Raw genomic sequence first — 19,123 nt, 5'->3', positions numbered from 1 at the left:
GGGTGTTGAATGGGTTGAGCAAAAATAGATTAACAGAGGTAATGAGAGGCAGGACGATGAGAGCAGGAGCTTGACGGTGGAATACAGATACAGAGGAGATTAACTGAGTTTGAGTGTGTTTTCCTTTCAAAGAGGTTCTTATCCATTATGTTGTATCCCTCTGTGCAGGGCATGCACACATGCAGACTCACACATACGCCTGCTGGGGCTCCCATCCCCTATGCATTGCAGTATCTTTTCTCTTTGCTTTCACATCTCCATCTCCTTCTCTGTGCACTCACACCTGCCTTTCTTTTCCATTTTCTTTGAACATCTAAAGTACACGTCAGTGTAAGGCACCAAAGATCATGCGCTGAAAAGTTGCGGCTTCTTACTTCGGCAAGGTGTATGGGTGAAATGCAATGAAATGTAAACTGCATGCGGAATGGAAGTGAACTTTAAATGTGTGCTTTCATCTACAAAGAGGATGCAAAGTGAAAGCCACATGATCTGAATTTAGGTCAACAAGAAAAATAAATCTGTGCTACACAAGTAATAAGTATGTCTGTGGTGAAAAATTTGCACAATACAAAATAGTCATTAATTTAATTCTTCAGAAAGTCATGTTTTCTTTTTCTGTTCCATTAATTTACAGGATTTGTCAGTTCCAGTCCTCGTGGAGTAAGAATCAAGCTTTTCTTCTGCTTCTCATTTTCCCCATCCTTCCAAATGAATCCCAATCCCCCCCCCCCCAAAAAGAAAAATGGCTGCACTGCAAACACTGTTTACTAGAAATAAAAACTTTTTATGCATTTCATTTTTTACGCAGCTAGGAATATGGGACTTTTAACAAACCAAAGAATAAGATTTGCTTGTCTACAACTGCATGCATGTATTGTTGTTTAAATACAAGTTTGGATGGCAACTATTTTACATTTTATTATGTCTTAACAAGCCTGTTCATAACAAGAGATAGTAGAGGTCCAACATCTATGTATCTTTTTATGCAGATGTTGATGTAAAATATTATCTATCTACCACGAATCCTATCCATATCTAGGATATTTCAGAGCCACTTCGACAAGTGACAATTTCAAGTAATTTTGTGTTTCTAGGAAAAAGCAGGTTTTCTGACTTCATTAAATGTTATCTATAAGAAGGTACCGTAATCACAACCTAGATTGTAATGTAAAAACACAAGAAAATAATAAAATGCATCACAAACATAGATTTTGCACAGTACAAAAAGAAGTGAAGACTGAAGAATCAGTTTGTTTAATCAACTGAAATAATTAGCAATGAGGCTAACTGCCATCTAAATAAAATCTGTGTTTCTCAGTGACAGCTTGTTAAAAATGTGATCTGCTGTTTTTGTTTTACAAGATCTGATGTGAATTGAGGCTATAAAACCGATGATACTCCATTAGTTATCCTAACAATATTGTGAGTTCCCCCAAAGTCTCTGGCTGAACAAGAAACAAACAAAGATGCAAGCTGATTTAAACATTTCACTTGTGATCTGAATTTAATGTATTCTTGGAGTAAAATTAAAAATTAAACATCGGCAGAGATCATTTAGCAAACAGGAGAACTAAAAACACTCCGCACATAGAGAATAAAAATTCAGAGGAGGCAATACTGCAAGGAAATAAGATTTTAGGACTATTAAATTCCTATCTGAACAGTAGCACAAACTGAATTACAGCATAATCCAACATGTAGGTTATCTCACACCTCCAAGCCCAAGAAAAAGTTAAATAAATTAAGTTTACCTTAACCTTATGCATTCCACAAATCTCGTCCACCTCTCTGTGGATATAAAAACAATTTTAACATTTTCCAATAAGTAAATTTAACACGATTTTCTCGCCTTTTTTTTCATCAGAATTTGGCCTAGATTACGAGCTGTAGGACGAGGCTGAATGGCGGTAAAATTGCAAATTATAAATCATGCCCTTTCATGCTGCAGAAAACAAATTAGTCTTAATACAACAAACCCAATAGCAAGTGAAAAGCCGAGCATTTCCTTGGCACACTCTCGGCGGTATCTGTCACAGCCTCAAAGCGTGAATTTATTGTATTGTGTCAGCCTAAACACTAACAGCTTGACGTTTTCTTCATTTTCATTCAAACAAGCTCAAGCTCTCGCTGTTTATAGCAACAAGCTGCCGAATCCCTTCAGCAGGATCCTCTCTAAGTGTAAAGCTGTTTTTTTCTGCAACCTGCACAAACTCTTCTTGATGAGTCGCTGTGTTACGCTTTGAGGTTAAGGCAGCTAAAAATACTAGGTTGGTGGAAAAACTGTTTCAGAGAAGCGGTTTTAAAAAAAACCTGATCAAACCAACTATAGACTGATCTCTTCAGCATCCATCAAACCTAGAGGACTCTAGACTACTCTTCCTTTTTCCACAGAAGACGAATTTGAAGATAACTTGAATAAAGCCTTAAAAGGAGCTATTGTTGGCGTAAACTATATTAGCTCCATTGTTTCCTTTTTCTTTCCCCAAATGGCAGAATGGGGCATTTTGCAGACCGTATCCGGCCCTTTGGATGTTCAGCAATAGCCATTGTGGTCAATAGAAAATTCAAAACTTAGTACAGTTTACATGTTAATTCTGCACACGAATCAAAATCCTTTTATTTATAAAACATGCTGGGTACAGAGATAGCTTACTGAATTCAAAATTGTAAATCGTAACTTTTCTGTCATCTGTGATCAGATGAATTGAAACATTAGATGTTTTATTGAAGAATACAATGAGAAAATCTCTGCAAGAGCATTTTAACACAAAGAGGCAAAAATAGTGAAAAGGAGAAAAAACTGTTCATATGATTTCCTATTAGCTATGCTTAGGCTTCCCTTTCTTCGTGCGCTGCATACGTAATGAAGGGCCATGTGGCATGACAAATTCTTAGGAGTAGAAAGCCACGTCTACCAACATTCGGGTTTTTTTCCTGATCGTCCTTTCCTTATTCCCCTTTGCCTCGCTCTCTCCAGGCCAGATATGTGTTATGAATTTATGTGCAGATAAAGCAGATCTATCATCCTGTCACAAAGGCAGGGAAGGGAGGTAGACTGTGGAATGCCCTGGCACAGGGAGCAGGGAAGGTCTCCGTGCAAAGTGCCATGCTTCCCCGCACATTCCCCATTGCTCCTGCCCGTCTCCAATAATTCAGCGTGGCTGCAACGCCCCGGCAACTGCACTTATCCATTCCTGTCGTACCTGTACCAGCCGTACCCACCCATGTCATCGGAGCACCTGCGCCTGGATTAGCAAGAAATCCGGCCGCAGGTAGGCAGCAGCCTGAGCGGCTTGACCGGCTGCCAAAGGCAACTACCTGCCCATCAGATAAGAGGCAAATTACAGAGTGTGTGCACAGCATGGAAGAATGAACTATCGGACACCATCGAAAAACATCGAGCTCGCTGATCCAAATCACGGCAAGGTCTGCGGTGATGCTGCCGTGTCAAAAACATCTAGATAAATAAATAAATATTAGGAAAGTAATTGTGCATTTTGAAAATCTGCGAAAGGCTGAGGAAGATGTTCGTCTCACTGCAGGACGACAACTCTAAAAAAAGTACAGCAGGAATTACAACAGAAGGGTTTTGATAAAAAGAAAAAAAAAAAACAACAACAACAACATATTCATCTTTTTAAAAAACCAAAGCCAGGTACAGACCAAATAGAATTGCGAATCGTCGTCAAGACCTGAAGATTTGCCTTTTGGTCTAATCTTCCTGGGCTTGAGCCACTTTACAAAACAGTAACAATGTTTTGAGTCAAGAGGGCCTGAATACATTTGCATCCTAAAATCTTGACTGTGAAAAATCCATGTAACCGTTTCCTTCCTCTTCACAGTTAAACGCTACTTTGTTGGTCTGACACATAAATCCTAATAAAATATTTTGTAGTTATAGTTTTACACTGCAACATATAAATACTGCTAAAAAACACGCTTTGGGAACTTCTTATGTGTCCCGTTCAGCTAATAAAACCACCAGTGTGCATATTTCCACGAAGACAATTTGAGTTAAAACTCACTAAACAGTTGTGCACATTCTTAAACATCCAACATTTTGTCACTTACTGATGAGGAACTGATGACATTCAATGGTTTTTTTGCTCCTCTTTTGAGTCACTAATTTGCAAAAGAAGAAAAGAATTTTGTCCCAAGTTCAAATTCACTTCTCGAATGTTGAAAATAGTGCGCTGACCAAAGCACTGCAGGACAAGGCCAAGGTCTGATTGACTAAACCGAGCCAAAGTAGAGGATATTTAACCAAACACAGGATCCAGTCCAAATTGAGAGTAAGTGCAGTTTCATCGGTAAATGCAAGAAAATATGGTTAGATTTGGAAAAAAGACATTTCAAGCTGTTACTTATGACTCTAAAAATGAAAAGAAGATGACTCCTCAATAGAGACAATATGAAGGGTGAGACAAAGCCTTAATACTCTACTGAGCTGAAAATTAAAAGTTTTTAGATGGATGTCAGCAAAACAATTTCAATTTCACTTTTGTAACTGGAAGAATTAACCTAAATAAAATATGTTTTACTTGACAAAGGAATTTTTACCCACTTTTACATGTGTAGGGCTCACAACTGTTAATTAATTTCCTTTCATCCATTAAAAAAAAAAATATATATATATTGTTAGGTCTAAATACCTATTAAACAAAACACAGGAAAGACAAGAGAGTTAAATTCTTTTTGTACTCGCGACCATTTATCCAACATATATATATATTTTCAACTTGCAATATTAAAACAAAAACACATACAAATTAGCTTAGCTTGGTTTGTGTGGCTGTGCAGGGCAAGTTTTAACGTGGGCTTAATTGTAACCCAAACCTTTTATCTTGCAGCTGTGGGTGGAGACGTGTGTACTACGAGGCATTTTGAGACCTTTTCTAAATGTCTCTTATTTCCAGACAAGACCCACATGAATTTGCAAGGAAATCTGTCTTAATAAAGTCAGTACTTTATGTTATTTTATTGTTTGTTGCTGTGCTGGTTTTTCAGAAGGTGGGTCCAGCTGAGGAAAAAATATAATGATCAATTATCAGGCGTTAATAGTTTGAGCTTGAAGTACTGCAATATAATAAAAAAGTATTATAATGAACTCGCCCTTACAGTTAATTAGCGATGTAAAAGCAAAGTGTAAAGTGAGAAGAAGGCAAAATAACAGATGATGACATAATCACTAAAGTAATAAATACAAATCAAAATGAAGGAGGCTTATTAAAAATTTACAGGAATAAATTATGAACAATGAATGTGTTTTAGTGTGTAGCTAAAAGAGAAAAACAATTAATCAAAAAAGACGTGTTGCTATTCCCCATCTCTTTTATAAATAGTCACAAAAGGGACTAAATGGGAAGTTGAATAGTGACTCTCAAAGTATATTGTGTGAATTCAGTTGTATTTAGTGAATTAGCGACAGTATTTTAACAAACAATAGTTTTGCCACTTTCATATAAAAAATTATCTAGTGAAGCAAAATGTCCTTTTGGTATTATGTTGATAAAATAAAAAATAATTACACTTACATATTCTTCTTTTTTTTTAAAAAACCAAAAAATGGGTTTTCCACCACATATTATGAGATTCAGTATGTAAAGCATGTATTACAAACATTTATTATCCAATATTTTTACCAAGTGCAATCGTATCACTATCGAGATAACTTTTGCGGATTTTTTTTGTCTGAATTGGAGTTCAAAAATGGGTTTTTGTCCCTGCACTCTGTGAAACCTGGAGCATCATCATATTTTTCACCGACTCCATTTAGTTCTGACTGAGCCGCCGTTCAGTTTTCAAAAGCAGAGTTTGGATGCAAACGCACAATTAAAGACAGCAACAAAGCAATTGAAATAAATCTAAAAAATAATTCTTCTTTTTATAGCAGTAGTATAATCTAAAGTAGGACATTTAGATAAAGAAACTAATTTAATTTGACACTTTTACCAAACCGACTGCCATACTTTATCAGTTTTAATAATCTTTTATTTTTTCACTTGATCGGACCTTCAAAATGGGAAGCACAAGAGAACATGTGAGTACAGCAATTAAGACAGAGTTGTGTGTTTTACTTTTTGTAAGGCAAGTAAGGGATGTGTTACAAAAGCTTCTAAAGTTTTCCACACTGATAATCAGGTCAATAAAAAGTTTAAAACAACTGAAAATGTAATAAAAACATTTGGAGGAAGTGGTTGCACATTTTGTAGTGACTCACCATCTGCCAATACGCCACTGTATAACAATTTAACAGCATATAAACAGACTTTTAATAAGATTGCAGGAGTGACATATGCAGCCACATAAATGGAAGCCAGTATAAAATTCAATCCCACTATGAGTTATTATGAACTCAAACATCCGCAGTCTATAAAGTCCATAAACATCCTAATCAGATGTGTGATTGCCTCACTTCACTGCATGTCTTGTCAAATCCCTTAATGTAATTTTTTTTTCTTTAACTACTCGGCTCGGTCCACTCTGTTTTCCCCCACCTCCCTCCATCTTTAATGCCGTTTGATTTCTTTCTTCTTTTTTTTCCCCTCTCTCTCTTCTTCCCCCGTCTGTGAGAGGAGCTACACGGTGGGAGTGTGTTGTCTGAGCGCCAGGGCAAAAAATAGATGGCAAATTACAGAGCCTTCTGAGAACACCCCACCATGCAGCATGACCTCAAAATAACACAGCCAGACGTATAGTCCCATAGAAACGCGGAGTACACACTATACTGTCCTACTTCTGGTTCTGCTCGCTTGACGTGACGGTCGTACAGAACCCTTTGCGACGTGCCAACCAGCAGTCCGACGCTGTGTTTGAGTTTATGTGCCTCCGGAGGAAAGTCTGAGTCTCATTCACAGATGTTAGTGTGATTACAGCCTCGTCTTGGCGCACTGTTTCAGAAAAGCACACACCTAAAAGTAGTTACACTTGATCGTATTGGTTTCTTTGCCAAGGTCAAACTTTGTCACTGCTATTTCCTTCAGAGCAACGACTGTTTTCCAGCAGGAGAAGATTTAAAGCTACGCTTCTCACTGTAAATTGTCGCATGCGGTGCAATACCTCTTCAACGTCCCTAAGTTTTGTCACATTCCAACCGCAAACCTTAATTGGGACCTTTTGTAGTAAACCACCAGAAAGTGATGTAACTGTGAAGTGGAACGATGAAGTTATACGTTTTTCAAAACTTTTCACGATTGAAGATGTAAAAAGCGTCTCTTGCGTTTGCATTCAGCACCTTTTACTAAGAAAACCCATACAAAACCTAGCGCAACAAACTGGCTTCAAAATAATTAACTCCTAGTGTGTCCACCAGTGCACGACTGATTCCATTCAACAAGCCTCTTTTGTTTTGAAGGTTTGTTGTGGAATATCAGTGAGCAAACACCATCATTATGACCTAGAGACAAGGCTGACAGAGTGCCAGTGCAATTTCGGATAAATCTAATTCAGGGTCAGGTTATAAAACAATATCCAGAGATTTGGACGTCTGGCAGAGCATTTGAAAATGGAAAGCGTCAATCATAACATAACTGCAAACCTACCAAGACATTGCTGTTCATTTTAACTGAGAGAGGCCGGGAGGGAAAACATTAATCAGAGAAGCTGCCAAGAAACGAGCTACGGAGATCAGCAGAAGAAGGTGATCTGGTCATATTAAACCAGAATCAGACTTCATGGCAACGTTATGTTGTGGGAACTTGTTTCTTTGGAAATTGACAGCAAAGCTTATCAGCGTTCAAGGGATAAGCTGAATTCAGAGGAGTCTTCACTTTCTAGGAGGATACCAACTCTAAACATAAACCATATCTACAATGGAGTGGTTTAGACCAAAGCTTATTCATATGTTAGAACATTCCTGAACTGAATACAAAAGACAAAGGAAAAGAATAAAAAACCCATTTGCTTACTATTGCTTTCTATTTGCTCACAGTTAACGTGATTTGGGTTGATCTATTGTATAAAAATCATTGTTGGTGATTGTAATGCAATTAAATTAATACCTATTCCAAGACGCTGTATTTAAACCTCTGACAATGCTGATTTATGATGCAAGCGGTCAAAAAAACAGAAACCCAGCGGGAGTGATGAATGAGTATCACAGGTGTTTGTCACACTCACCTTGAGTGAGTCAAAACAGGCAATGACTCTGCCGTTTTCCACTTGACAGCTCTTGGCAGGGTGGGCGAACTTGCACTCGTTGTCCGGCCGCGAACACGTTCCTCTCTGAAATTCCCGACACACCTCCAGCGTCAGCCACTTGGTGTCCCGCATCGGTGTCACATTCACCGCCATTTCAAACTTAAACAGGAAGGGGTCGATCAGGGGAAGCTAGCTGTCCAGCAAGCTTGCTGTTCTCTGGTAAAACCGGGGCAAATGTTGAGAAGGGATAGGTTGAGAACATCAGAAAACAAAAAACCCCAAAACAAAACACAACAAAAAAAAAAAAACACAGCTTCAGAGGTTGTGCTCCAAGGTTGTGATCTGAAAGAAGCCTGTTGGGGGCTCTCCTAACATTTGGGGTCCATCCCAGGAATCTGTTTGTGGCTTAAACAGGAGTCCTTCAGAGCCTGTCAACCAGGGCTTGTGTCGCCGATGACCATACAGCTTTGTCTTGTAACCTCTCTCTTAACGCACACGCATGCACGGTTCTCTCAATTTGCTCACTTGTCAGTTGAACCGTCAGACGAGATGAACGGCACAACGCGGTATCGATCAGGCTTGGCCCATGATGACAGAACGCAGGGGCCAGCAGACGATGGGGGAAAGCAGCTGGAGGAGAGGAGAGCCAGCGGAGACAACAGCAGTGAAACAATTTTCTTCAGCTAACAGGAGCCGAAAAAAGCTGTTTGCCTTCAATATTTGTCTGCTGAGAAGGTGTGGGGGAGAGGGAGTTGGGCCTTCACAGAGGAGGCTGGAGTGGCATGGATGGTGAAGAGAGCAGGATCCGGGGGCGGGAGGAGGTGTCGTTTGCACAGAGACGACCTTAGCGGATGGAGCTGGCAGTCATGGCAGCCCTGGTGCTTTTGGTGTGGCCCCAGCGGATCCGGCGAACTTGGGTAGGCACAGATGGCCTCAGAGGAGCCAGACAGCCAGGAGGGTCAGCACATGAAGGCACTTCTCTCTGCAGGGAGGCACAGGTCAGAGGTTAACACATACAGGACAGAATCACGTATAAAGCGTCAGTCAATGCATCCTCCTATACATTTTCCTCTGAGAATACAATAGGAGACGCCACCGGCTCGGGGAAAAATCTTATTGGAAATTTAAACTGAAGAAGAAAAACAAAAGAGAGATATGAGAAAATGTGGGAAGCGGGCAATCATATTTAGAACTCTGACTCAGACTCAAAGTTCATTACAAAACAGCTTTAATTTATGCGTAATGCACTCGAAAGATTTATGCAATCGAGAGGAATTCTCGATTTCACTTATTAGCATTAATTACAGTCCTAAAAGCGACGCCGCTGATATATTGTAATAGTTAATAATGTAATCATAGCTAGCAATATTACACCGAGAGCAACTGAGCATGAAATGTAAAGATTAGTAAGTTGTAAGTAAGCCTGTCCCTGGTGAGACTGCAAATGGCCAGTCAGCTAGCCTGACGACTCCAGCAATGCTGGTGGCTGCAGGCCAAATGGGAGAGAGCGATTTCGACGAGATGAGGTCACCATGAAGGACAGCAGAAGAGACAGAGACGGACTACCTTCAGTTTACACCTGTAACATATTCTCCCGGTTCACTATAAATGCCTTGCTAAAAATTTGACACTGTACATAGCTGATTACATTTGTTTATTTTTTTGTGTGAGGAGAAATCTTGTTCCTTTACCAAACAAATAAACATACTACATTCAAATATATGCACAACCTGTTGATGTTGAGATTAAAAGATGGCCACTTTAGCTGTTTCATTTGTTTGCATAGCTAAAAGCCATGTAGCTAGTAGCACGGAGTCTACAAAGCAGTCAGTAAGCTGGCTTTTTATTTATTTAACCCAAATGCTGGATTTATGCTGTAATGGCAGATGTTGGTTAGTTCCAAATGAACATTGGGTCAAAGATTTTGACCCAATGTCGGGTAGGAGGCCAAAACAAGCCTTGTTGTCCTTCACAGACCCACAGTTGGAAATGCACACAAAGCCTGATCAGACTTCACTGAAACCTGATTTTTCTTTTCTCTTTGTGTAAAAGACTTCTGATGAGATGACATGAGTGTAGCAAACCCCGCAAGTAATCAACTTTGTAGCATAAGTAACATATGAATGTGTTTGTGCTCTGTGTTTGACAATTTGACAAAGCCAATGTTTAGTTTTTATGAGTTCTGGTGTTGGTGGAAAGCACAAACATTCAACAGCTGCAAAACGCCAGACGAATAGTGATGAGTCGGACAGAAAACTGAGTGGAATTTGAAAAAAATATATTTCAATGTTCCAACTCTACATGAAGTTTAAAAAGAATAAAGCTTGGCACTTTGAGTAATTTTGTTAACCAAAAGCAGAGTTATATTCCTCTATGTCCCACAACATGAAAAGAACTGAAAGTTACATTAAATGTCCATTAAAAGTGTCACCTTTGCATTATTGGGTAAATATGTGCACTTTTAATGCAAAGTTCCATTAAAGCTTGCATTAAAAGTGTCAACTTTGCATTCAAAATGTCCCTATTTACTGAATGGCACTTCATGACAAGACATAAACATTCATGAAGACTACTTAATTTTTATTCCAGTTATTATGTCATGTTTATGGTTAAGTGTCACGCCAGTCTCATGCACACCCCTTCAAGTAAAGTGTTAATAAGAAACAACAGTTTCAATGGTGGAAAAATGTACATACATGATCAACGTTTTCATTCTCACATTAATAGCTATAATTTGGGTATGCCTTTTTTAAATCTAGAAAGCAGCAGTGGATTCTGAAAAAACGAACAATTTAAACTCCAACCCAAAGTAACTCAATTTGTAAGAACTTCTAATCAAATGCAAGTGACTGGAAGCAGCAGCAGTCTTAAATGGATAGGTCATGACCTTTGACCAACAATAACTCCTAAATATATCTAAATTTCTCCAGTGGATAATTTTACAAACAAGAACAGCTTAACCAGTCAAGATGTGCACAGAGTCAAACTCTCCAAACTTTCAATAAATAGATGGGTATATATAAATATATATACATGTAATGTTAAGTTATATTAAAGCACAATACCCACATGTGCTGCATTTAACCGCACTATGGAATCTATTCATTTGTACAACATCAAAATAATTTAAATGGGTGAACATGAATTGTTTACTTTAATGATGAATTCTTGCTGGCTTACTTAGTTTGTTCGTATTTCCAAAGAAAATGCATTAAATTTAGAATTAAGTTCAGCCCTTCTGTATGCCACCAGACAAAGTCAACTCAAAACTTAGCAGTAGAATGGGGAAGCAAAAAGAAACAGTTAAAAAGAAAGTGCACTCAAGGCTCCCACCACAGCCCTGCTATTGCTTTTCCTGAGGTCATGCATTTAAGCAGAGAGGAAATGTGAGATCAGAGCAGAAGCCCACAGAATATCCAGTAACAGTCTCATGCACTGAAGCAAAAGAGAAAATAGTCCGTTCAAAATAAGTAATGGGCTTAAACAGCTGGAAAATTTTCACAAATTTCATTGGACAAACTTTCCCTTGTGTCTAGGGGCGTTTGGGTGTTAGTTGTTTTTTCTCAAAGGAGTTCTGTTTTCTTTGGACGCTCAGAAGCTCTTGTGCAATGCGGTGCTGAAAACAGCTACGTCAGTGCAGCCAATTCAATAAACTCGGCTCCACCTCTGTGTGTTATTAGCGGTTGTTCAACATGGAGGATTGAATGAGGTTTACTCCAAAATAGAAAATGGGAACAAAGTCATATCACATGTGAAAAATGACTTAAGCATCGAGGGAAATATATAAATAAAGGCTTCGTCAATAAGCATCTTAGCGTTTGTGAATAATGCATGTGGTCATTTCCCATAGCCAGAGGCTAAATATATTATTATACCTGCAGATCCACTAGCCGAGGTAATAAGGTGGGGTGAACGGTGAGCTCAAGGGAGATGTAGATCATATGCAACAGTAAATGCTCCATTGCCCTTAAAGTGTGCACATTAGCATGTAGAAGAGTCCAGTAAAATACTAGCAAAATGTCTTTAACATTCTGTTTATGATTTACTAAAATACAACCACAAACCTAAATTTAATTTACTGGGATTCGAAGAGACAGACCAACACTGGTACCACACTGAAGTGGAAAGAAACGTGTGATGTGGTTTAAGGTGCTCGCACCCCCACCACGTCGAGAGCTGCTTTGGAGTTTATCTCACAGAAATCCAAATAGAATTGTGTAACGTGATGAAATGCGAAAAAGCGGGGATCACGTGATGCACGCTGCGGAATAGTCGTGTGTTTTTCGTCTCCTCTCTGGGTCGAAGTAAATCTATTATTTAAGACAACAACTCACCGTGTGAGCTGAAACAGTAGTTGTGGTAAGCTTCGACATGTGACTTTAACTGCTCTGTATGCCCTCTCGTTGACAGGTGCCCCCCCCCAAAAAAAACACCCAGTCTAAAACCTCTAGGGTAGTAAAAAATATTCTAGAGGAACTGGATTTAATAGACATATGGAGGCTTTTCAACCCCTTTACAAAAAGCTTCACTTTTCACTTGTTGCCACATTCAACGATGACAAGCATCGATTATTTGTTTATGTCGAATCATTTGTGGAAGAGTCAGAGATGGGAACTATTTCCCTCTCTGACCATGCTCCTGTTAGGCTGGCGATGCAGCCGCCCAGATCACTGGATCGCACAGCTTCAAGGAGATTAAATGGATTGCTGCTGCTAAATGAAGACTTCACAAAATGATGCAAGTGTTTAAGTTTATGTATAATTGGTTACTTTTCTCAAATAATTGCTGTAATTTATGTACATGCCTCCAGTTTTGTTTTTTTGTTGTTCTCTGTATCAGTGCTGTATAGGTTTTGTCCCATTATTGTTCTTTCCTTTTTTCTTTCTGTATAAACTTTCAAAATACCTAATAAACATAGTACTAAAAAAAAAAAAAACTGTGAAAAAGCTTAAGGAGCGTGAATATTTTTTCTTTTGCAAGGCACAAGTGTAGCTGTGCCACATTGTAAGAACAGAGTGTAACGCCAAAAGTGCTACAGTGGGTCAGGTAATCCCTCAGATGAACAAAGTTGTCTGATCTTGAGCTCATCTGTCAACACTAGCCTCGACTGATTGCAGCGAACCCAAACACACACGCAGACCCACGTGTGTCAGAGATGAAGACTAATTTCTGAATTTAAAGCATCGTTTTCCTCATTTTTCTCCAGTGTTTTCCCCTGCGGTAAACAAGCCGGGGCAAAATGTAAACACATTGATACAGATTCTGTCTCCATGCTTCCTGTTGCTGATCGTGACCTTTGCGCACGGATCAGTTTGCACACACTCACAGCAGATGACGTGGCATAAATTACAGCAGAAGTTTATCAAGCCTGTCTAAGAAACAGTCTTCTGAGATGTAAACACTCTCGGAGCTAATCATCATTATCTCTTGTTCAAAATGTTAGAAATGCCTACAATGTGAAGCCAAATATTGTATGGCAAATTTTGCTGAACCGTACACAGTTCAGTCCGAAGTTATAGTGAATACAACAAACATGTGAATTGGTCAAATGAGACCACTTTATTAACTACATACAAAATCATATGAGTGGAGGAACATTAACATTGCAAATCACCCTCAACTTATCAGGGAAAATGGTGGTGGCAGCATCACGAGAAGATGTGCAGAGTTATTGGGAAGATAGATTGAGCTGAACACAGAGCAATCTTGGAGGGAAACCGAAGGTTGCTATGAATTAAAATACATTAATGTGTTAGAAAGGCCTAGTCAAAGTCCACACCTAAATCCAACTGAGATTTTGTGCCAAGATCCGAAAACCGAGTTGGCACCTCAAAAGATGTACAGCTAAAATTGCAGTGTAAGATTGTTTCATTAAGTATTAAATACGCTACTTTTCTGATTTTTGTTCGTCAAAATTTGAAAAAAATTTTCCCACCGCTTAACAATTATGCAGTTCTGTGTTGATGGGTTGCGCAAAATTCAGAAAAAAAATTGTTAAAGTTTGCAGCTATAATGTGAAAAAAAATCATGAAAAGGTTTAAGAGAGATGGATACGTTTGCAAGAAATTCCACATTCTTATTTTGTCGTTTCACTTTAAGAAAGTTTAAGACCCTTGAAATTGAGATGGAACTCTGTGAACACTGCATCTCTATTTTTATCTTTTCACTTCAGGACCGCAGCATCCTGACCCCACACATTGGCATCGTTTCTGCTCTATTTTTAAATTAATTCACATTGTCTGGCTAAGAAAACAGCATTGAAATTAAATGAACGTCAGACACAAGTATGGGATAAACGTTTGGGTTTGTTCAGATGGAAAACCTTTGAGCAAAAATACAAAGCACAAAACGGCTAGCAGCCATTTAATGGACCAGTAACACTGTCCAGTGACAATTTAATATGAAAGGAACATAAATGATAAAAACAACAAATAACATAGTTCCATGAAAATTACGTTTAAGCAAGTGATTTCAAATAATTAAATGAACAGTGACTAACAAAAAAATAAAACCAAAGTTACAATAAACAGGAATCCTCAAGGACTTACGTTTTTGCATTAAAGCCACGCTTTCTGTGGTTTTTGCTCGAGGTAGCTGCAAATCCTGAAATTAATGTGCACAGTTTGGCACCAATCATGTGGAATTCCACAGTTAACTGAAGCCACATTTGGCTCTTCATGCATATGAGAGCAATGTGCAAAGAAAAATGAGATGAAAATGTAGCAAACAGAAGCCAGAGATCTGAAGAGCCTATTCACCTTGAATAACTGCCTTTGGAGAAAAAAAAAACAAAACAAAAAACCCTAACAGAAAAACAAGAAAGAGGTTAAGAAAGTTTGATGATCTTTGACACAAAGGGTGAAACACAGAGAGTGAAACACAGAGAGTGAAACACAGGTGCGACGGCGAATGAGAAGATGAATTTGATTTAAAACAAAAGATTTCCCAAGAGTCACTGCGTCAACTATCATCTGTTTAAATGTCCTGGGAATTGGTGTGTGGCAATCAAAAGGGTTGGAAATATGATATTCCAGACATTTCCTGTCACTTTTTTTTTCTTATCTTGGCACATGTTGGTATATCTAAAATAAAAATAAAAATTACACACGTCAACACAAGAAAGAATATCGAACCACGAGAGAATAATTGAATTTTCATCAGTGACAACAGAGCATATACAGAACGTAGATGTCAGGTCACTGATACTCAGCTTTTATTTTATATTAAGTGACATATATGTGTGTATTGCATCTCTATGTTGTATTGCTCGTGCTACAAAAATTGCTTGTGATTTCTTGTGACTTCTATATGATGTGCATACATCATATAGAAGGTTGTAGGGCTGAAATGATTCCTCGAATGATTCGAGTACCTCGATTATTAAAATTCCTCGAGGAAAATTTACCTGCCTCGAAGCTTCGTTAATTTATGTTTTATTATTGAGCGCACCGTGTTCCGGTCGGGACATTATTTGCGTTGCGGGGAGCTCTCACTTCCGCCTGAGTTGTTGACGAAAACAAAGTGTTAGCAGCATAACATCCAGTATTCAAGTTCATCTATTAAACTGACTGAAGACGAATACATAAACTAAAAGCTGGAGTATAGACATTTTTTATAAGCGTATTTGTGAGCCTGCCTCTTTATTATTAAATTGAATATAATTTCAGATTTTTGTATAACTTTTCTTCAGGTTAACTTAGAACCAGGTAAATTTTACAAGTAAATTTTCCAAACTACAAAAAAGTAACTGTTAGGGAAGCTCAAAAATTAAAAATTGGAATGATGTTGACATCCGATAGTAACACTGCTGTTATGCCAGATTTACCAATATATTATCTTATCAATTTTTTATCCGATTACTCGATTAGTCGTAAGGATAATCGATAGATTACTCGATTACTAAAATATTCTTTTACAACAGCCCTACAATGTTGTAAATTATTGTTTGTCAGACTTCTTTTTTGGGGGGCTGATTGAACTGCTTGATTCTGATTGGCTTAGACGCCCTTTAACCTCCATGCAGACACATTGTGTTAAAGATATCTGTAACAAGAAGACAACAGCATGTAGCTGAATTATAGCCTAATTTAAAACCTTTGCTCATGCTTTTGGAGCGCTGGTTATTTCTTTTTTCTTCTTCTTGAAAACAAAGCAGATGCACAAAAGTATTATCTAGGGTTGAATGACCAACACTGGCTCACAGTGTCACAGTGTCAGAGTTTGGCAGGTGGACTTTTGAAAAAAGGAGGAGAAAACAAAAAATGAAAAGGAGAAAGTAAAAATGGAACAAGGGAAGCGTATTCAGCAAATTGAGAGGCTAAAGGACGCTGACTGCAGCAGATGGACGCTTCGTATTACATTGCATCGCCAGCTGACGAGGATATCGTCTGTAAACGACCTGAGCTGACCCTGGGGAGAAGCATTGAGGAAAACTTAGATAGGGGAGTGGAGCCTAAGAGAGACGTAGAACTATCAGACGGAGAGTGATGAGACACAAACCAGAGGAATTAGTGGTGAGAGACAGAGGCTGGTCTCAGGTTGAGAGACGTAGGTAGAAAAAGTGGCCCCTTCTAATCCACGGATGATAAAAACATACACATAAATATCGCTACATGTTCCACTTCCTTTTCTCTGCATCCCTTATAGATATTGTTTTATTTCTTTCCCCATTTGGGTAGATTGTAACAATTTTTGCTCTAGTTCCGCCCTTGGGCACAAACCAGTAGAAATAAGAGTGGAAAGCAGTAGGGAAAAAGTTGATTCCTTATTTCAATGGACTGCTGCTGCTTCTGTTCTACCATCTTGACACTTTTTATCACAGTTTATCTCTTTTGATTTTCCTGTTTTTGTCTTCTGTTTTTTTTTCTGCTTTAATTTTTTTCTCTATTCAGCTATTTCCTCCCATCAAAAATTGTTTCGACGTCTCCCCGGTTGCACTAGTCGTGTGTGTGACACAAACAAGTCGGTGAACGTGAGCCCTCTTTTCAAAGTACTCGTCCTCATTTTATTTACCTACACTGCCTCGCCCTTCCCTCTACCTCTCCTTCACGCTGTCTCTAGACCGTTTCTTGTTCACACAGCACCTTATGCTGCAGTATCACCGTAAAGTGCTGCAAGGTCATCATCGCCACAGCAACGGAGTCAACCGCGCTCAAAGCAAGGACGAAGCGGTTAATGGTGTCAGCTCCAGCCTCATGTCATGGCCATATGGTCAGAATGGCAGAAAGATGCTGTCTTTAAACAAGGCTGCGCCATCGATGCAGCCCTTGCTGAGTCTATAGCAACAAGCTTAGATGTTGCAGCAGCAGTGGGTAATGCTTGTGAGATGCAGTTGTTGAGGTTAAGGTGCAATGCTGGAATGTGTTATTTTAAAATCTAGTAGAAAAGATCGCATAATGACCTCAGATTTTCCAAACTATGCAAATACATAAATAGTTGGTTACATATATCCACCAAAGTTAGCATGATAATCATGTTCCACCATTAAAAGATGGAAAACTAATAAAAAAGTCAATTAGTTGGAGACTTGCTTAAATTCGTTCAGATATTCTGCTCCATCATCCTCGACCATCATCCTTAACCCAAAACAGCTGTTTAAAACATTTGTCTTAAATTACTTTTTATTTGGCATGAAAGGAATGATTTAGACTTCTTGAAGTTAGATTTAGAAAATTTATTGGTAATAGTTTCCTACATATCAACATGAGCTAGATGGTTATCTAGCTCATGTTGTTACACACTGACACACAGGTCAGTGTGTAACAAGCTGGTCAGATGAACATTGTTTGTTTTCATGGACTTTAGCCATTTGTAACAGCTCCAACAAAAGATGGCAATATTAGTGGATTATAATGCGACGTGATCAACTTTGTCTAATGCATACCATATGGTTTCAAGTTTAAATGCATAAAATCTACTTCAATCTCAGGCATAGTCGAAGTCAAATTTAGTTGAAAATCCAAATTGTTGAAAAGTGATTTGTGCGAGAAAGCCCGGCTGATTACATAAACTTGAATTTGCAGCAATCCCTCGTGTTGAACAAGCACATAGAGTATATATATTATTTTGAATAATTCAGGTTGGCCGGTCGTTATTCTTATTTGCTGAATTACATTCAGTTACAGAAAAAAAGAAAACGTTAAAAGCCTTGCTCAGTTGGCCCTGTTGAAATGGGTTAAGTTAATCACAAACACTAGACATCTTTATGGGAACGGCTTTGCTCCTTTCACTTTCTGAACACATTTTCTCCTTGCTTAGACAGAGGACAAAACCATCTCCTCTATATATTTCCAATTAAAATTTGGCAAAGGGCCATGATTTCGAAAAATACTTTAGACTTTAGAAGGATTTATGAGCAACACCGCAGAGCACGGATACATTACCTTTCTTCTACCAATCAATCACCTCGCAAGCAAGTAAGAATGCAGAACATATCTGTTCAACGTCTTTAAAACGTAGTACTGACATTTTAGGGCTTTTTTTTGTAACAGTATTCTTGAAGTTCTTTATTTTACTTCGTCTTACTCACTAAAGTATGCCACAAAGACATATTGATTGAACAAAGTGACAGATCTGCATCAATTTCAGAAGAAACACACCAAAAAGCATGCATTAAAGAAACCAGGGTGTTGCTGTTCAAGACCCAACCATGTGAGTAGCATGTGCACAAGTGCCCAGCCATTTCTCGTGTGGTCTCTCGACGCATATCTTTCTCTCTCGCTCTCACACAAACGCACACATAAACAAACTCAATCTATGCCTCGCTCCTTCGGCGATAAGACAAACAGAGGGGAGGACAGACGACAAGTGCAGCCAAGTGGCACATGCGCAATCTGTTGTCTGCAACGTGATATCAACGCAACTGCTTAAAGAACCTTGCGTGCACGGCGAAACAGAAAGGAGCATTTACGTGTGAGTTAGACAAGAGATGCAAAACCACACGAATACGCTGCTTGTTGTGTGCTGCGCAGAAAAGGTAGTGAAA

The 19,123-nt window shown here is 38.7% G+C and overlaps 1 protein-coding gene across 9 annotated transcripts in view; it reads right to left on the bottom strand.

Annotated features, from left to right (window-relative positions):
- Positions 1-19,123, bottom strand: part of LOC114161955 (muscleblind-like protein 1) — a 74,685-nt gene that overhangs the window by 43,380 nt on the left and 12,182 nt on the right. For all 9 annotated transcript variants that reach the window (XM_028045655.1, XM_028045653.1, XM_028045660.1 and 6 more), the window contains exon 2: positions 8,119-9,121. In XM_028045655.1, coding sequence (XP_027901456.1) covers positions 8,119-8,292 — 174 coding nt within the window. In that variant the 5' untranslated portion in view covers positions 8,293-9,121. The remainder of the gene's footprint in view (positions 1-8,118; positions 9,122-19,123) is intronic.

The sequence above is a fragment of the Xiphophorus couchianus genome, chromosome 18 (assembly GCF_001444195.1).
Source record: "Xiphophorus couchianus chromosome 18, X_couchianus-1.0, whole genome shotgun sequence".
Lineage (NCBI taxonomy): Eukaryota > Metazoa > Chordata > Actinopteri > Cyprinodontiformes > Poeciliidae > Xiphophorus > Xiphophorus couchianus.
The sequence above is the reverse complement of the archived record's forward strand: the minus strand, read 5'-3'. Positions and strand labels throughout refer to the sequence as shown.